The 15,888-nt window shown below is 46.5% G+C and overlaps 1 protein-coding gene across 3 annotated transcripts in view; it reads right to left on the bottom strand.

Moving 5' to 3' along the window:
• The window catches only part of WDR33 (WD repeat domain 33), a 162,431-nt gene that overhangs the window by 18,211 nt on the left and 128,332 nt on the right, over nucleotides 1–15,888 (bottom strand). For 2 of the 3 annotated variants that reach the window (XM_040348866.1, XM_040348865.1), the window contains exon 17: nucleotides 1,122–1,124. The exons of the other annotated variant lie outside the window; for it this stretch is intronic. In XM_040348866.1, the coding sequence (XP_040204800.1) occupies nucleotides 1,122–1,124 (3 nt within the window). The remainder of the gene's footprint in view (nucleotides 1–1,121; nucleotides 1,125–15,888) is intronic. 3 annotated transcript variants of the gene reach the window in all.

Raw genomic sequence — 15,888 nt, 5'->3', positions numbered from 1 at the left:
CTCATATGGCTCGGAGACCTCTGCAGGAGCCATTGGCTACTGCTGCTTTCAATAAGTTAGTAATAAGGGAGAGGGGGCAGGTCCGAGCTGTGCTCTGTGTGTCTATGGACACGCAGAACCGGCTTGGGAGCAAGCGCGCGCGCACACACACACACACACACAAGAGTGCCTCCATAGCAAGCGGCTTACTATTGTGGGCACTCAATATGGGGGGGGGGGAGCCATGAGCACCGACAAGAATCTGAGAAGTGGGGAATCAAGACTGCTCCGTACAAAACCATGGCACATTTGTCATTTCTGGTACAATAATTTTATTGTAAAAAAACAGAAGCAACCGTTCACCCACACAGGGGTACAACAAAACAAACATGACTTCCAGACATGGGCAAGAAAAGACATATGAGCAGTTAACTTTTGAAGAATGAGTGAACACTGAGCGACCTGGGGCCACAAGCCTCAGGTAGAGTTTGTGTCAACTAGGCCCTAGGGCCGATGGAGGGAGCCCATGGGTCAGGTGCACTAGTTTGCGTCAAGGGGAAAGGTGCGCATAAAAGTCTACTGGGCACTCCCAGTAAACACAAAAAAAAAATTACGGCATAACTGCAAGTCAACAAAAATTCCCTAGGTCCGGGGACTTGGGGTCATACAAAAATAAGGAGGGACAGGGGGCGGGCAAGTGTCCAGCCTCGGCATCAAAAGGAAGGAAAGAGAATAAATAGAGAAAAAGAAAATAAGAGAAAGGAAAGAGGAAGGGGGAGAAAGGAGTCCTACAGGTTGGGGAGATTACGTAGCAGACCTTAGAAAAGACCCAAACTGTCCTGGTGCAGGGTGGGAAGAGCAAAAGTCCACCAAGATGACCACACTAAGGAATTTAGAATGAGAATCATGAAGGATGCTAGACATTTTTTCATTGATCATGAGGTCAGTCAAAATGCTCTTCACCATGTCAAACAGGACAGAGTTTCTTCCAGGCGCTAGCAATCGTCTGTTTGGCAGCTATGAATAAGCAAGATGCTAACTTTTGTTGGTAAGAAAACAATCCTTGTATCGGGCAGTGTGTCAAAGCTACTTTAGCGTTGTTGCAGATATGTATGTTAAACAAAGAGGAGAGAAGCCCAAACACCCTGGACCTTGTTAGACGTGGGCAAGACCACCAAGTGTGGACAGCTTTCCTTCATTGGCCACAAACCCTGAAGCATCGGTCGCTATAGGAAGGATTAAACTCGCCATCTGGTGCCCGAACAGAATACCATCCTGAGGAGCACCTTGTACGCTGCTTCTTGGGTGGCCATGTTGAAGGGGCACATGGTAATGGTAGACCAGGCTCTGTTCCACGCCTCTAGATCAATCTGCACGTTTGTTATTTCAACCAATAACATGTTATTTAAAAAATAATAATTGTTGGTTTACAATCACAAAAAAAAGAGTAGCATAAAAATATTTGTCAAAACAATATTATAAAAAACAAACAAACATACTCACTTCCATGCTGCAGCATCTGTAGTTGTCCCACGCTGACGCCAAGACTTGAGTGATGACATGACTGTTGATTAGTTCTCGGCAGTGGCGGCTGGTGAAGTTTTAGGATGGGGGTGCCAGACCCCACCCCTCCTTTTTGACCGCTCCCACTTCTCATAATACCCCCCTTATAGAATCCACCCACCCTGTCCCCTGTAACCCACTAGCTTCCAACTATAGTGTCAGGAGTATAGAGCCCCAGCACCGCAGGACAAGAGTATAAAGTCCCAGCACCGCAGGACAAGAGTATAGAGCCCCAGCACCGCAGGACAAGAGTATAGAGCCCCAGCACCACAGGACAAGAGTATAGAGCCCCAGAGCCGCAGGACAAGAGTAAACAGCACAGGGGCGGACGGACCATTGAGTCACTCGGGCACTGCCCGAGGGCCCCATGCCACTAGGGGGCCCCATCTGGGTTGCCAGGCTCAGTAAAACCAGGGACAGTATGTAAAAATCTGTGTTTTTTTTACATCTGTCCCTGATATGTCTGAAACTGACATGCTTTTGATGTGAAAATCCAGATATTTTAGCTGCCCCACCTCTGCACTGCCTCCTGGCGTGGTGGCCATCAGTAAGCCCGGGGGCCCCATAATCTTCTATTGCCCAGGGGCCCCATGAGTTGTCAGTCCGCCCCTGATACAGCACCAGCCACCCAGTAATATTATTGGGTTTCTAGCTTTTTATGTTCACCACTGTTTTCGGGCTTACAATCATGCTCAACAGCCATTATATGTCTGACAAATGCTGAGGAATGTCTCCTAAGGGGTGATAATACTAAGATGACTATTTAAAAAGGAGTGTCCATTGTATTTTTTTATATACTCCTGACCAGTTTTAATCATCACCCACATAACTGTCCTTTTTAGCATTACACTAGCGATGAAAATAGTTGGTATTCAACAGTGATGCACTGACACAGATAACAATTCTGTAATTAATGTATTAATGCTGCGTAGACTTATACTGGAACAATGCATCTGACAAACCCGCCAACAGCACCCTTTAAAAATATGAATAATAAAAGACAATTTTTTCTCTTGTCTGACAGAGCCTACCAATTCAGGATCCTGAAAAAAAAAAAAAGGCACCGCTCGGGCCGTGCGTTCCATCCACTGAGCTGCGCCGTCACTTCCGGTTTCTCACTGGCACAGACAAACCGAAAGCGACGCCACAGTTCAGAGGGAAAGCACCACCCATGGCCTAGGGTGGTGCCAATCAAAAACAAGGCAACCAGAATTATACCAAGATGGAAGTGTTCAGGCGCACTGCATTGCGTCACAATACAGAAAAAAACACAAGGGAAATTAACCACTTGCCCACCAGGTAAATTCTGGCACTTCTCTCCTTCATGTGAATATCACAATTTTTTGGCTAGAAAATTAATCAGAACCCCCAAACATTATATATTTTTTTTTAGCAGACATCCTAGGGAATAAAATGGCAGTCATTGCAATACTTTTTGTCACACCGTATTTGCGCAGCGGTCTTACAAGCGCACTTTTTTTGGATAAAAATCACTTTTTTGAATTAAAAAATAAGACAACAATACATTTTGCCCAATTTTTTTATATATTGTGAAAGATAATGTTACGCCGAGTAAAATGATACCCAACATGTCACGCTTAAAAATTGCGCCCGCTCGTGGCATGGCGTCAAACTTTTACCCTTAAAAATCTCAATAGGCGACGTTTAAAAAATTCTACAGGTTGCATTTTTTGAGTTGCAGAGTAGGTCTAGGGCTAGAATTATTGCTCTCACTCTAACGATCGCGGCGATACCTCACTTGTGTGGTTTGAATACCGTTTTCATATGCGGGCGCTACTCGCGTATGCGTTTGCTTCTGCGCGCGAGCTCGTCGGGACGGGGCGCTTTAAAAAAATTTTTTTTGGTTTTCTTATTTATTTTTATTTAGTTTTATAATTTTTTACACTGAAAAAAAATAAATAAAAAAAATTGATCACTTTTATTTCTATTACAAGGAATGTAAACATCCCTTGTAATAGAAAAAAGCATGACAGGTCCTCTTAAATATGAGATCTGGGGTCAAAAAGACCTCAGATCTCATAATTAGACTTAAATGCAAAAAAAAAATAAAAAAAAAAAAGTCATTTTTTCAAATGACAAAAAAAAAAATGTTTCTTTAAGAGGCTGGGCGGGACTGACGTTTTGACGTCACTTCCGCCCAGCAGAGCTATGAGGACGGGTGAAGGAGATTTCTCCTTCAGTCCCGTCCCCGCTCAGCTGCCGGACACATCGGATCCCCTCCGCCGCTACCGACGGCTCCGGTAAGCGGCGGAGAGCGCGGGAGAGCGGCGGGAGGGGGGGGGGCCCCTCTCCCGCCACCGATAACGGCGATCTCGCGGCGAATCCGCCGCGGAGACCGCCGTTATCGTGTACACCACCGCCCCCTGAAAAGATGAATGTCTCGGTTGTGGCAGCAGCTGCTGCCGTTATCGAGATATTCAACTTTAAAAAGGAGGACGTCTTTTTGACATGGGGCGGTGGTCAAGAGGTTAAGTGTCTCCCTGCAATCACGTGGACAAAGGAGTGCAGCGCTCTGATACAATCAAAATAAATGTGACAATGAAGTCAGAAAAATTGTTTTGCATAAACAAAATAAATGAAAAATGCACATGAAAGGAAAAAATACGTCAAACAATATACATATAAAGTCCAAATGGTGCCACGTGATGAGTGAATATCATATAGTCCAAAGACCAATCAACTCAAACCGGAATTGACTGATTTAAAACAATAACTTTCAGTGATGAAGCGAATGTGAATGGAGTTAGAATTCCAAATAAAGAAAGAAATCCCACCACCGGTATAGATGAAGGCTTACCAGAATGAATGGACTCTGTGAAAATTACTTTTCCAGAGTCGATCGGGCTTGATAAGTGTTTGAACACTAGGTATGAAGTCTCTGCAGGATGGGAATATGGGTGGATGGATGTGAAGCGAAATTCCTGGAGAATGGAACCAGACTGGAGAACCTCTCACTCAGGAATTGCAGGAGATAAACATCCGTGTTTACAGATCCCACATGAATGTAAAAAAGAGAAGGGGGGACGCCATAGTGTGACACCGTAAAAATCAATCAAAATGTAATAAAAAATTTGCACTTACATATCGGTAAGGAATACAGCGCATATCAGAAAAACGATGGCAACAATGAGGTCATCCCTGATGCATTTCGTGTCAACACACGTTTTCAAAGGGGTATTCCTCTCTTGTGGCCAGCAACAATATTTATACAAAACCCCCACAATGCAATTCACCATCTGGGAGGAGGCAATTGGCTTACTCACATTAGCACCTGCGTCTAATAGCATCCTTGTGTGTGCTCCAAGTGTCATGGGTGTGGCTGACCCATAGCAGATTTGCAGACAAGATCAGAAATCTGCTATGGGGCAGCCACACCCATGACACTTGGAGCACACACAAGGATGCTATTAGACGCAGGTGCTAATGTGAGTAAGCCAATTGCCTCCTCCCAGATGGTGAATTGCATTGTGGGGGTTTTGTATAAATATTGTTGCTGGCCACAAGAGAGGAATACCCCTTTGAAAACGTGTGTTGACACGAAATGCATCAGGGATGACCTCATTGTTGCCATCGTTTTTCTGATATGCGCTGTATTCCTTACCGATATGTAAGTGCAAATTTTTTATTAAATTTTGATTGATTTTTACGGTATCACACTATGGAGTCCCCCCTTCTCTTTTTTACATTCATGTGGGATCTGTAAACACGGATGTTTATCTCCTGCAATTCCTGAGTGAGAGGTTCTCCAGTCTGGTTCCATTCTCCAGGAATTTCGCTTCACATCCATCCACCCATATTCCCATCCTGCAGAGACTTCATACCTAGTGTTCAAACACTTATCAAGCCAGATCGACTCTGGAAAAGTAATTTTCACAGAGTCCATTCATTCTGGTAAGCCTTCATCTATACCGGTGGTGGGATTTCTTTCTTTATTTGGAATTCTAACTCCATTCACATTCGCTTCATCACTGAAAGTTATTGTTTTAAATCACTCAATTCCGGTTTGAGTTGATTGGTCTTTGGACTATATGATATTCACTCATCACGTGGCACCATTTGGACTTTATATGTATATTGTTTGACGTATTTTTTCCTTTCATGTGCATTTTTCATTTATTTTGTTTATGCAAAACAATTTTTCTGACTTCATTGTCACATTTATTTTGATTGTATCAGAGCGCTGCACTCCTTTGTCCACATTGTTTGTTTGCTTCTCACTTTTCAGTTGCCGTGTCCAGCAGCTTGATACTTATATGTTTTGGCAGCGCAGTAATTCATACCACACTTCCCTGCAATCACGTGATTGCATAGGCGTCATGCTTCCCATAGTGCACTGTGTCCAGCACCTGAACATTGTTTTTTTTTTTTTTTTTGTGTGACTAGCTTTAGGTGGGGGTGCGGCACCCGTGTGCCCCCTATGGACGGGACACCACTGGTTCTTGGTCTGATCCAAGTGAATAGCAGTGAACATCAGTCACCGCTCTCCTCTGCTCATTCTGTGCTCACCTAAGCATAGGGCTGGGAAGGGAGCAGGTGTGGCTGGTACCAGCTGTCAATCAAGAAGTGGGGTGGAACCCAACAATAGTATACAAGTTTACTCAACCCACTTGTCAAGAGACTAGACTCCCTAGCATAGAGGAGGAAGCGTCCAAAAGTCACTGACAGACCATACTAAAAGGGCATCTGCCAAAAATTCTTAAAAAGCGAGGTTGGGAAATGGTCTTTTCCACATAAGGAAGAGGTCAAAGATCCACGGGGAGTCAACTTCCTAACAGAGGACTTGAGCCGGGGGCGATCCTAGAGTATCAGTGCTAGGCACCCAACAATTCTCATTTACAGTGCCTTGCAAAAGTATTCACCCCCTTGGCTTTTTACCTATTTTGTTACATTACAGCCTTTAATTCAATGTTTTTTTTTATCTGAATTATATGTGATGGATAGGAACACAATAGTCTAAGTTGAAGTGTAATTAGAAAAAAATATATACATAAAACAATTTTTCAGAAATAAAAAACTGATGATTGGTATATGCATTCACTCCTTTGTTATGAAGCCCATAAAAAACTCTGGTGCAACCAATTACCTTCAGAAGCAACATATTTAGTGAAATGATGTCCACCTGTGTGCAATCTAAGTGTCACATGATCTGTCATTACATATACACACCTTTTTGAAAGGCCACAGAGGCTGCAACACCTAATCAAGAGGCACCACTAACCAAACAATGCCATGAAGACCAAGGAACTCTCCAAACACGCAAGGGACAATGTTGTTGAGAAGTACAAGTCAGAGTTAGGTTATAAAAAAATAACCAAATCTTTTATGATCCCTAGGAGCACCATGAAATATATCATAACCAAACAGAAAGAACATGGCACAACAGCAAACCTGCCAAGAGACGGCCACACACCAAAACTTACAGACCGGGCAAGGAGGACATTAATCAGAGAGGCAGCACATAAGGGTAATCCTGGAGGAGCTTCAGAGTTCCACAGCAGAGACTGGAGTATAGACGACAATAAGCCGTACGCTCCATAGAGTTGGGCTTTATGGCAGAGTGACCAGAAAAAAAGCCATTACTTTCAGCAAAAAACAAAATGGCACGTTTTGAGTTTGCAAAAAAGGCATATGGGAGACTCCCAAAATGTATGGAGGAAGGTGCTCTGGTCTGATGAGACTAAAATTTTACTTTTTGGCCAAAGAAAACTATGTCTGGCGCAAACCCAACACATCACATCGCCCAAAAAACACCATTCCCACAATGAAACATGGTGGTGGCAGCATTATGCTGTGGGGATGTTTTTCAGCAGTCAGGACTTGGAAACTGGTCAGATTTGAGGGCAAGATGGATGTACAGGGATATTCTTGAGCAAAACCTGTACCACTCTGTGTTTGATTTGAGGCTAGGATGGAGCTTCACCTTCCAGCAGGACAATGACCCCAAACAAACTGCTAAAGCAACGCTTGAGTGGTTTAAGGGGAAACATGTAAATGTGTTGGAATGGCCTAGTCAAAGCCCAGACCTCAATCCAATAGAAAATCTGTGGTCAGACTTAAATGTTGCTATTCACAAGTGCAAACCATCCAACTTGAAGGAGCTGGAGCAGTTTTGTAAGGAGAAATGGTTAAAAATCCCAATGGTGAGATGTGACAAGCTCATAGGAGACTTATCCAAAGCGACTTGGAACTGTGATAGCCAAAAAAGGTGGCTCTACAAAGCATTGACTTTAGGAGGGTGAATAGTTATGCACATTGACTTTTTCTGTTATTTTGTCCCAATTGTTGTTTGCTTCACAATAATAATAAAAAAAAAAACACAACATCTTCAAAGTTGTGGGCATGTAAATTAAATAAGAGAAATCCTCAAACAATCTATGTTAATTCCAGGTCGTGAGGCAACAAAACACGAAAAATGGCAACGGGGTGAATACTTTTGCAAGGCACTGGTAGACTAGCTATGCAATTTATGGGATACTCAGTAATATTCGAACTGAAATCCAGGAAACCGACACTCTTTAAGGAGGATCTCCTGAATGTTCCACAATGGAGAAGCCAGGAAAAATCAATAGGATGCCCATAGGGACCAGTGCTGAGAGCAGAGTCCAAGGCTACTGGAGGATGCTGAAGGGTCAGGTCCTTACCAGGAAAATAAAAAAAGCAACCAGGGCTGATCACTATTGACCTCTAGATTGGGCTGAAAGGGTTGAGGAGTGTCGTGCATCAAAAAGGGGCTCAACCATATATCCTGCACAGGAAGTAGCACGAGTCTAAGTGAGATATCATTCCCTAGGACAGGCTCCTACAAAAAAGTTAGGCTATAGTGTTCTCGGGATGCGAGGAACTCAGACAAACCTGGGAAGATGCACAATGGGGTACAGTAAAACCAGAAGGGTAAAGGGGGACAGATGAAGGGGAAACACATTGAGTGTCAAGACTTAAGGGGAGACTTGAGCCCCTAAAAACACCATGAAAGCAAACTACCTAGGGACCAAGCAGGATGAAAAAAGCCCCCTTCCCCACCCATTCCACTTGTGGAAGACAGCTGAGCAGAGGGGTTGGAGAATGCTGGCTTTCAACCTTATGACTTTAGTGGGAAGAAGGCCGACTCTCTACATCAGGGGTATTGAATTAAAATTCATCGACGTCCAATTAGTAAAATTTTCTTCTAGCTGAGATCCGACTCACAGCCCAGGTGTGCGGGCACGACAGTCCATTCATTTGAATGGGCTGTTGTGCCTGCATTTTCTGCTGGGAAAGGATCCTGGAACCTTTTTAAAAATGCAGCCGCATGGAAACTGCATGGTGCGTTTGTACCAATCAATTTCCATGTGTGGGAAATTGCACCTTGTATTTCGGTGCATTTAAAGGGGTTGTAAAGGTAAAAAAAAATCCCTAAATAGCTTCCTTTACCTTAGTGCAGTCCTCCTTCACTTACCTCATCCTTCAATTTTGCTTTTAAATGTCCTTATTTGTTCTGAGAAATCCTTACTTCCTGTTCGTCTGTCTGTAACTACACACAGTAATGCAAGGCTTTCTCCCTGGTGTGGAGAAAGCCTCTTGAGGGGGCGAGCAGGCAAGTCAGGACATTCTCTACTTTGCAGATAGAGAAAGGAGCTGTGTGTTAGTGGGTGTCCTGACACTCCTGCTCGCCCCCTCAAGAGGCTTTCTCCACACCAGGGAGAAAGCCTTGCATTACTGTGTGTAGTTACAGACAGAAGAACAGGAAGTGAGGATTTTCAGAAGAAATAAGGACATTTAAAAGCAAAATGAAAGGATGAGGTAAGTGAAGGACGACTGCACTAAGGTAAAGGAAGCTATTTAGGGTTTTTTATTTACCTTTACAACCCCTTTAAGGAGTCAATGGTACCCTTGCACGTTTTCTGTGCAGCACCTCATTTTGTGTGCAGCTGCTTGTCCCCTTCACAGCAGCCCCACCACAGCACTGCCCCCTTCACAAATCCCCCCCACAGCACTGTCCCCTTGCCCCCTTCACATATCCCCCACAGCATTGCCCCCTTCACATATCCATCGCCCCACAGCATTGCCCCCTTAACATATCCATCCCCCCACAGCAGTGGTTCTCAACCTTTTAGTGCCGTGACCCCTTGATACAATTTCCCAAGTTGTGGGGACCCCTAACAGTAAAATTTTCGCAGCGTGCGTTGCCAGCACCCAAGGCAAGAAAAGTAATTTGCACCTCTAACCCAAGGAAATTTAGCGCTCCCTGAGTCTCCTCCACTCGTACAGTATTAAAACCTCATATGGTACATTTTAGGATGTACCACTCTTTCTCTTTGTTCTCTTTTCTTTCCCTTTTATCTCTCGCTATCCTAATTTATTGTTTTTTTCCCCCATCCCTCTCTCTAGCCGTCTTTCTTGTGTTTTCTCTTATTCTTTCTCTCCCTTTTATCTTTCTTCCTCCCCCTCTTTTCCTCTCCCTTCCATGTATTCTCTATTTTTATTCCTTCTCTTACTCCTTGGTGGGGGGGGGAATGGGATGAGTGGCAATGCTGGGGGGAGTTCTGATCAGCCAATTTAGGTGCTCTTGATTAAGGTCATCTGTTGATCTGAGAACTGTAGTGGGGACTTTTAATGGCAACTCTAATCGCAGGTAGTGTTACTCACTGTGTCTCCGACTTTGTGGCGTCTCCTAGCAGTGACACCTATGCTGAAATCAGGCGATATGGTCTCCTCCAGCCCCTCCCACCTCACAATCCTCACCAGTCAGCGGACCTCTAGTGTCTGCCACCCAGCAATGCTGTGAACTGAATGGGCGGCTGCGAAGAGGCCGAGTGGGTGGCCGTGGGCTCCAGAAACAGCCCAGGATTTGGTGACCCCTGGCAAATCATCATTTGACCCCCCAAGGGGGTCCCGACCCCCAGGTTGAAAACCACTGCCCCACAGCTTTGCCCCCCTCACATATCCATCCCCCCACAGCATTGCCCCCTTCACATATCCATCCCCCCACAGCATTGCCCCCTTCACATATCCATCCCGCCACAGCATTGCCCCCTTCACATATCCATTCCCCCACAGCATTGCCCCCTTCACATATCCATCCCCCCACAGCATTGCCCCTTCACATATCCATCCCCCCACAGCATTGCCCCCTTCACATATCCATCCCCCCACAGCATTGCCCCCTTCACATATCCATCCCCCCACAGCTTTGCCCCCCTCACATATCCATCCCCCCACACCATTGCCCCCTTCACATATCCATCCCCCCACAGCATTGCCCCCCTCACATATCCATCCCGCCACAGCATTGCCCCCTTCACATATCCATTCCCCCACAGCATTGCCCCCTTCACATATCCATCCCCCCACAGCATTGCCCCTTCACATATCCATCCCCCCACAGCATTGCCCCCTTCACATATCCATCCCCCCACAGCATTGCCCCCTTCACATATCCATCCCCCCACAGCATTACCCCCTTCACATATCCATCCCCCCACAGCATTACCCCCTTCACATATCCATCCCCCCACAGCATTACCCCTTCACATATCCATCCCCCCACAGCATTGCCCCCCTCACATATCCATCCCCCCACAGCATTGCCCCCCTCACATATCCATCCCCCCCAAAGCATTGCCCCTTCACATATCCATCCCCCCACAGCATTGCCCCCTTCACATATCCATCCCCCCACAGCATTGCCCCTGCACATATCCATCCCCCCACAGCATTGCCCCTGCACATATCCATCCCCCCACCGCATTGCCCCCTTCACATATCCATCCCCCACAGCATTACCCCTTCACATATCCCCCCCACAGCATTTCCCCTTCACATATCCCCCCCCACAGCATTTCCCCTTCACATATCCCCCCCCACAGCATTGCCCCTTCACATATCCCCCCCACAGCATTGCCCCTTCACATATCTCCCCCCACAAAACTGCTCCTTCACATATATGGAAAGAAAGTGAAAATCAACTGCGCTAAGATACAAATGATGATTAGATAAATATAAATAGCTTGAAACTAATGTGCAAAGCAGCAACTAACCTGCAAACAAACAGTGGACAAATTGGGAAAAATATATATAGTTGCACTAAGCCCTAAAAATCCTTAAAGGAATATTTTGAATGCTACCAAGCAGGGAGCATCCAATGTGCACATATAAATTAATCTTTAAGTACAGTTTAACATGAATAACCAATAAACCGTGAACAAAAAGAACATGTGAGAAGCAAACCAAACTGGAAATCCTATAGGATTATCATAAGGGTCAGCATTGAAATGACCGTGTGATAAAAGTCCACAGCAAAAAAATTAAAAAGTCCATCCATATGTGTGGTGCAAGAAACACCCGTGTGAAATCCAAATAGCTAAACTCTGTGACGGAGTTTGAAGCCAAAGTCATATCCACCACCATGAAGAGGTAAACTGCTTACCAGAACCAATGGTCCATAGAACCTAATCCAGCATGTGTGTATTATCCAGCGGGCCACTGACAGCAACCAATCCGTGGTGTAGTAGACCTCAGATAGACTCCATAGGTTTAATGCTCGTTATTTGTTGTACCATGTAAGGAAACGAATGCCTCATATAGTGTAAAACCAGTGGTGTTTATTTAATAAAAATAGTAAAAACACATTTAGGTTAAGAAAGATCAGCCTTAAGCCTGTAGGGCCGGCCGGACGGAGACAACAGGCAAACCCGTCCGTATGGAGATCAAGCAGATGGGGGTGATGACGTCAGTACGCCGCTCGTTCCACCCTACGCGTTTCGTGATAGGTCACGTCGTCTCCTTCATATATCTCCCCCCACAGCACTGCCCCCTTCACATATCTCCCCCCACAGCACTGCCCCCTTCACATATCTCCCCCCACAGCACTGCCCCCTTCACATATCTCCCCCCACAGCACTGCCCCCTTCACATATCTCCCCCCACAGCACTGCCCCCTTCACATATCTCCCCCCACAGCACTGCCCCCTTCATATATCTCCCCCCACAGCACTGCCCCCATCACATATCTCCCCCCACAGCACTGCCCCCTTCACATATCTCCCCCCACAGCACTGCCCCCTTCACATATCTTCCCCCACAGCATTGCCCCCTTCACATATCTCCCCCCACAGCACTGCCCCCTTCACATATCTCCCCCCACAGCACTGCCCCCTTCACATATCTCCCCCCACAGCACTGCCCCCATCACATATCTCCCCCCACAGCACTGCCCCCATCACATATCTCCCCCCACAGCACTGCCCCCATCACATATCTCCCCCCACAGCACTGCCCCTTCACATATCTCCCCCCACAGCACTGCCCCCATCACATATCTCCCCCCACAGCACTGCCCCCTTCACATATCTCCCCCCACAGCACTGCCCCCATCACATATCTCCCCCCACAGCTCTGCCCCCTTCACATATCTTCCCCCACAGCATTGCCCCCTTCACATATCTCCCCCCACAGCACTGCCCCCTTCACATATCTCCCCCCACAGCACTGCCCCCTTCACATATCTCCCCCCACAGCACATATCTCCCCCCACAGCACTGCCCCCTTCACATATCTCCCCCCACAGCACTGCCCCCATCACATATCTCCCCCCACAGCACTGCCCCCTTCACATATCTTCCCCCACAGCATTGCCCCTTCACATATCTCCCCCCCACAGCACTGCTCCTTCACATATCTCCCCCCCACAGCACTGCTCCTTCACATATCTCCCCCCACAGCACTGCTCCTTCACATATCTCCCCCCACAGCACTGCTCCTTCACATATCTCCACCCACAGCACTGCCCCCCTTTACATATTTCCCCCCCGCAGCACTGCCCCCTTCACATATCTCTCCCAGAGCACTGCCCCCTTCACATCTCCCCACCACAGCGTTGGCCTTTCACATATCCCCCCTACACAGTCTTGCCCCTTCACATATCCACCCCACACAGTATTGCCCCTTCACATATCCCCCCGCACAGTATTGCCCCTTCACATATCCCCCCCCCGCACAGTATTGCCATATCACATATCCCCCCCCGCACAGTATTGCCATATCCCCCACAGCACTGCCCCCTTCACATATCTCCACCACAGCATTGCCCCTTTACATATACCCTCCACACAGTATTGCCCCTTCACATATCCCCCCGCACAGTATTGCCCTTTCACATATCCCCCCCCCACAGTACTGCTCCCTTTACATGACCCCCCCCCCCACACGCAGCACTTCCCACCTACCCCCGCTCTCCATCCGTCACAGTTTAGTGTCTTTTCCACCCTTCTCTCTCCTGCCACAGTGCGGAGAGCAGGAGGCAGGACAATCCTGAACTGAAGACAGAGGCACAGCATCGCTGGGAAGGGTGTGGGAGCTGCTGGATTAACTTTTCAAATTAGTGAACTGGTGATTGGCCACTAGGACCATCTCCTGGTTAAGGTGAAAAGTTAAATTCAGGCAGCTACCTTTCTCCATGCAGTGCTGGTCCTGCATTGTCCCGCCTCCTACGTCCGCTGCTATCATGACAGCGGATGAGGCTGGGGACAAAAGCCACAACTAAAATGGTGAGAATCGCAGCGGACCGCCATTTAGTGATGCCCCGCTCTACATGCTAGTACTGCTGCAGTAGATTAAGGAGAAGAGTTCGTTATGCCCTTCCACTTACATCCTGTGTTGAGGTATGCGCACAATCTGACTACAAGTGGCACTGTTAATAACAAAGTCAAGATCAGGACTAAGGAGGCAACTTCCCTTGAAGGACAACCGAGTCAAATGTTGCTTGGACATATCATTGGCATCCTAAGCACAAAGTGCCCTTTCCATGTGAACGGACATCAGGGCCACGCGAGAAACATGCAATGACACTTAGAATAGGCTGTCACAGCTACAGCACAAAGCTCCAGACATTTGCGCCAAATGCTCAATTGGTAGGATCCTCTTTGAAGGATTTAATTTAAAGTGATAGTTTCACAAATCAAGGGCACTGCCAACACAAGGCAGAATGCAATTCCATCTTATTCAAACAGGGATCTAAGCAGATAATCTTTGAGATTCTATCATGTTCTCTAGAGGGACCCAAGCTCCTACGGGCATTTTCAGTCTCCATAAAGGAATGACCCAAACAGTTGGTGTCTTTTTTTTTTTTAAATAACATTTTATTTTTTGTTTGCCAATAAAAACAAAGCAGCAGTGCACATGTTCAGATGAGTGGGTGTCATTTTAAGGTCTTTGCAGCAGTGGGAGCTCTAGAAAACTCTGGGCCTAAAACAGCAGCCCGGTTTCCAAAATGCAGGGTAGCAACCAGGTTAAAGCAGATAAAGCACTTTGCAGCTAACAGTACATAAAGGTCTGTAAAGCAGCACAATGGAGGGCTCAGTGCCCAAAGGTCACATTCCAAGCTAGCCCCATCATCTTCCAATAAAGGAGGGTTTGGGTAGAGCATCCAAAGCTGTTGCTGAGGATACGCCTATCCAGATAGCTGCTATGTAGAGACCAGCTCAGGAAGCTGTGTGGAAGCCTTGAGAAAAGTAATTGAAAAAATAATCAGCGGTTTAACAAAGAATTTTGATTCTATATATATTAAATTATATATTAAAGCGGGGGTTCACCCTATTAAAAAAAAAAACATTTTTTTTTTTTTTTACTACCATTACATTCGGCATCGTAGCGCGAGCTACAGTATGCCGGTCTTAAATTTTTAATCCCCGTACTCACTGTGCTATGGATCATTGAAGATTCTGGGGAATGGGCGTTCCTATGGTGAGAGAAGGTGATTGACGGCCGGCCCTGGCACGTCACGCTTCTCCGGAAATAGCCGAAATAGGCTTGGCTCTTCACGGCGCCTGCGCATAGCCTGTGCGCAGGCGCCGTGAAGAGCCGAGACCTACTCCGGCTGTCTTCGGGGAGCGTGACGTGCCAGAGCCGGCCGTCAATCATCCTCCCTCTCCATAGGCACGCCCATTCCCCGCGGGAGTCAGAATCTTCAATGATCGATAGCACAGTGAGTACGGGGATTAAAAATTTAAGACCGGCATACTGTAGCTCGCGCTACCATGCCGAATTTAATGCTATAATCATGTTAAGGAGGGTGAACCACCGCTTTAATGACAATAGAAGGCTAGCAATAAAACAGACATGCTGGCTTGAAGAGGGGTACTTAGTGGCTTACAACATTCTTTCTATTTGCCAGTGTCCCAGTCTCCTATAGGCCACAGTATAACTTTGTTTTTGTATTCTTGAATTCCTGTGTCCCTTAACCACTTAAGGACCGGACCAATATGCTGCTAAATGACCCAAGGGGTTTTTACAATTCGGCACTGCGTCGCTTTAACAGACAATTGCGCGGTCGTGCGACGTGGCTCCCAA

Source organism: Rana temporaria, chromosome 4 (assembly GCF_905171775.1).
Source record: "Rana temporaria chromosome 4, aRanTem1.1, whole genome shotgun sequence".
NCBI classification, from domain to species: domain Eukaryota; kingdom Metazoa; phylum Chordata; class Amphibia; order Anura; family Ranidae; genus Rana; species Rana temporaria.
This window is presented reverse-complemented; position numbering and strand designations above follow the sequence as displayed.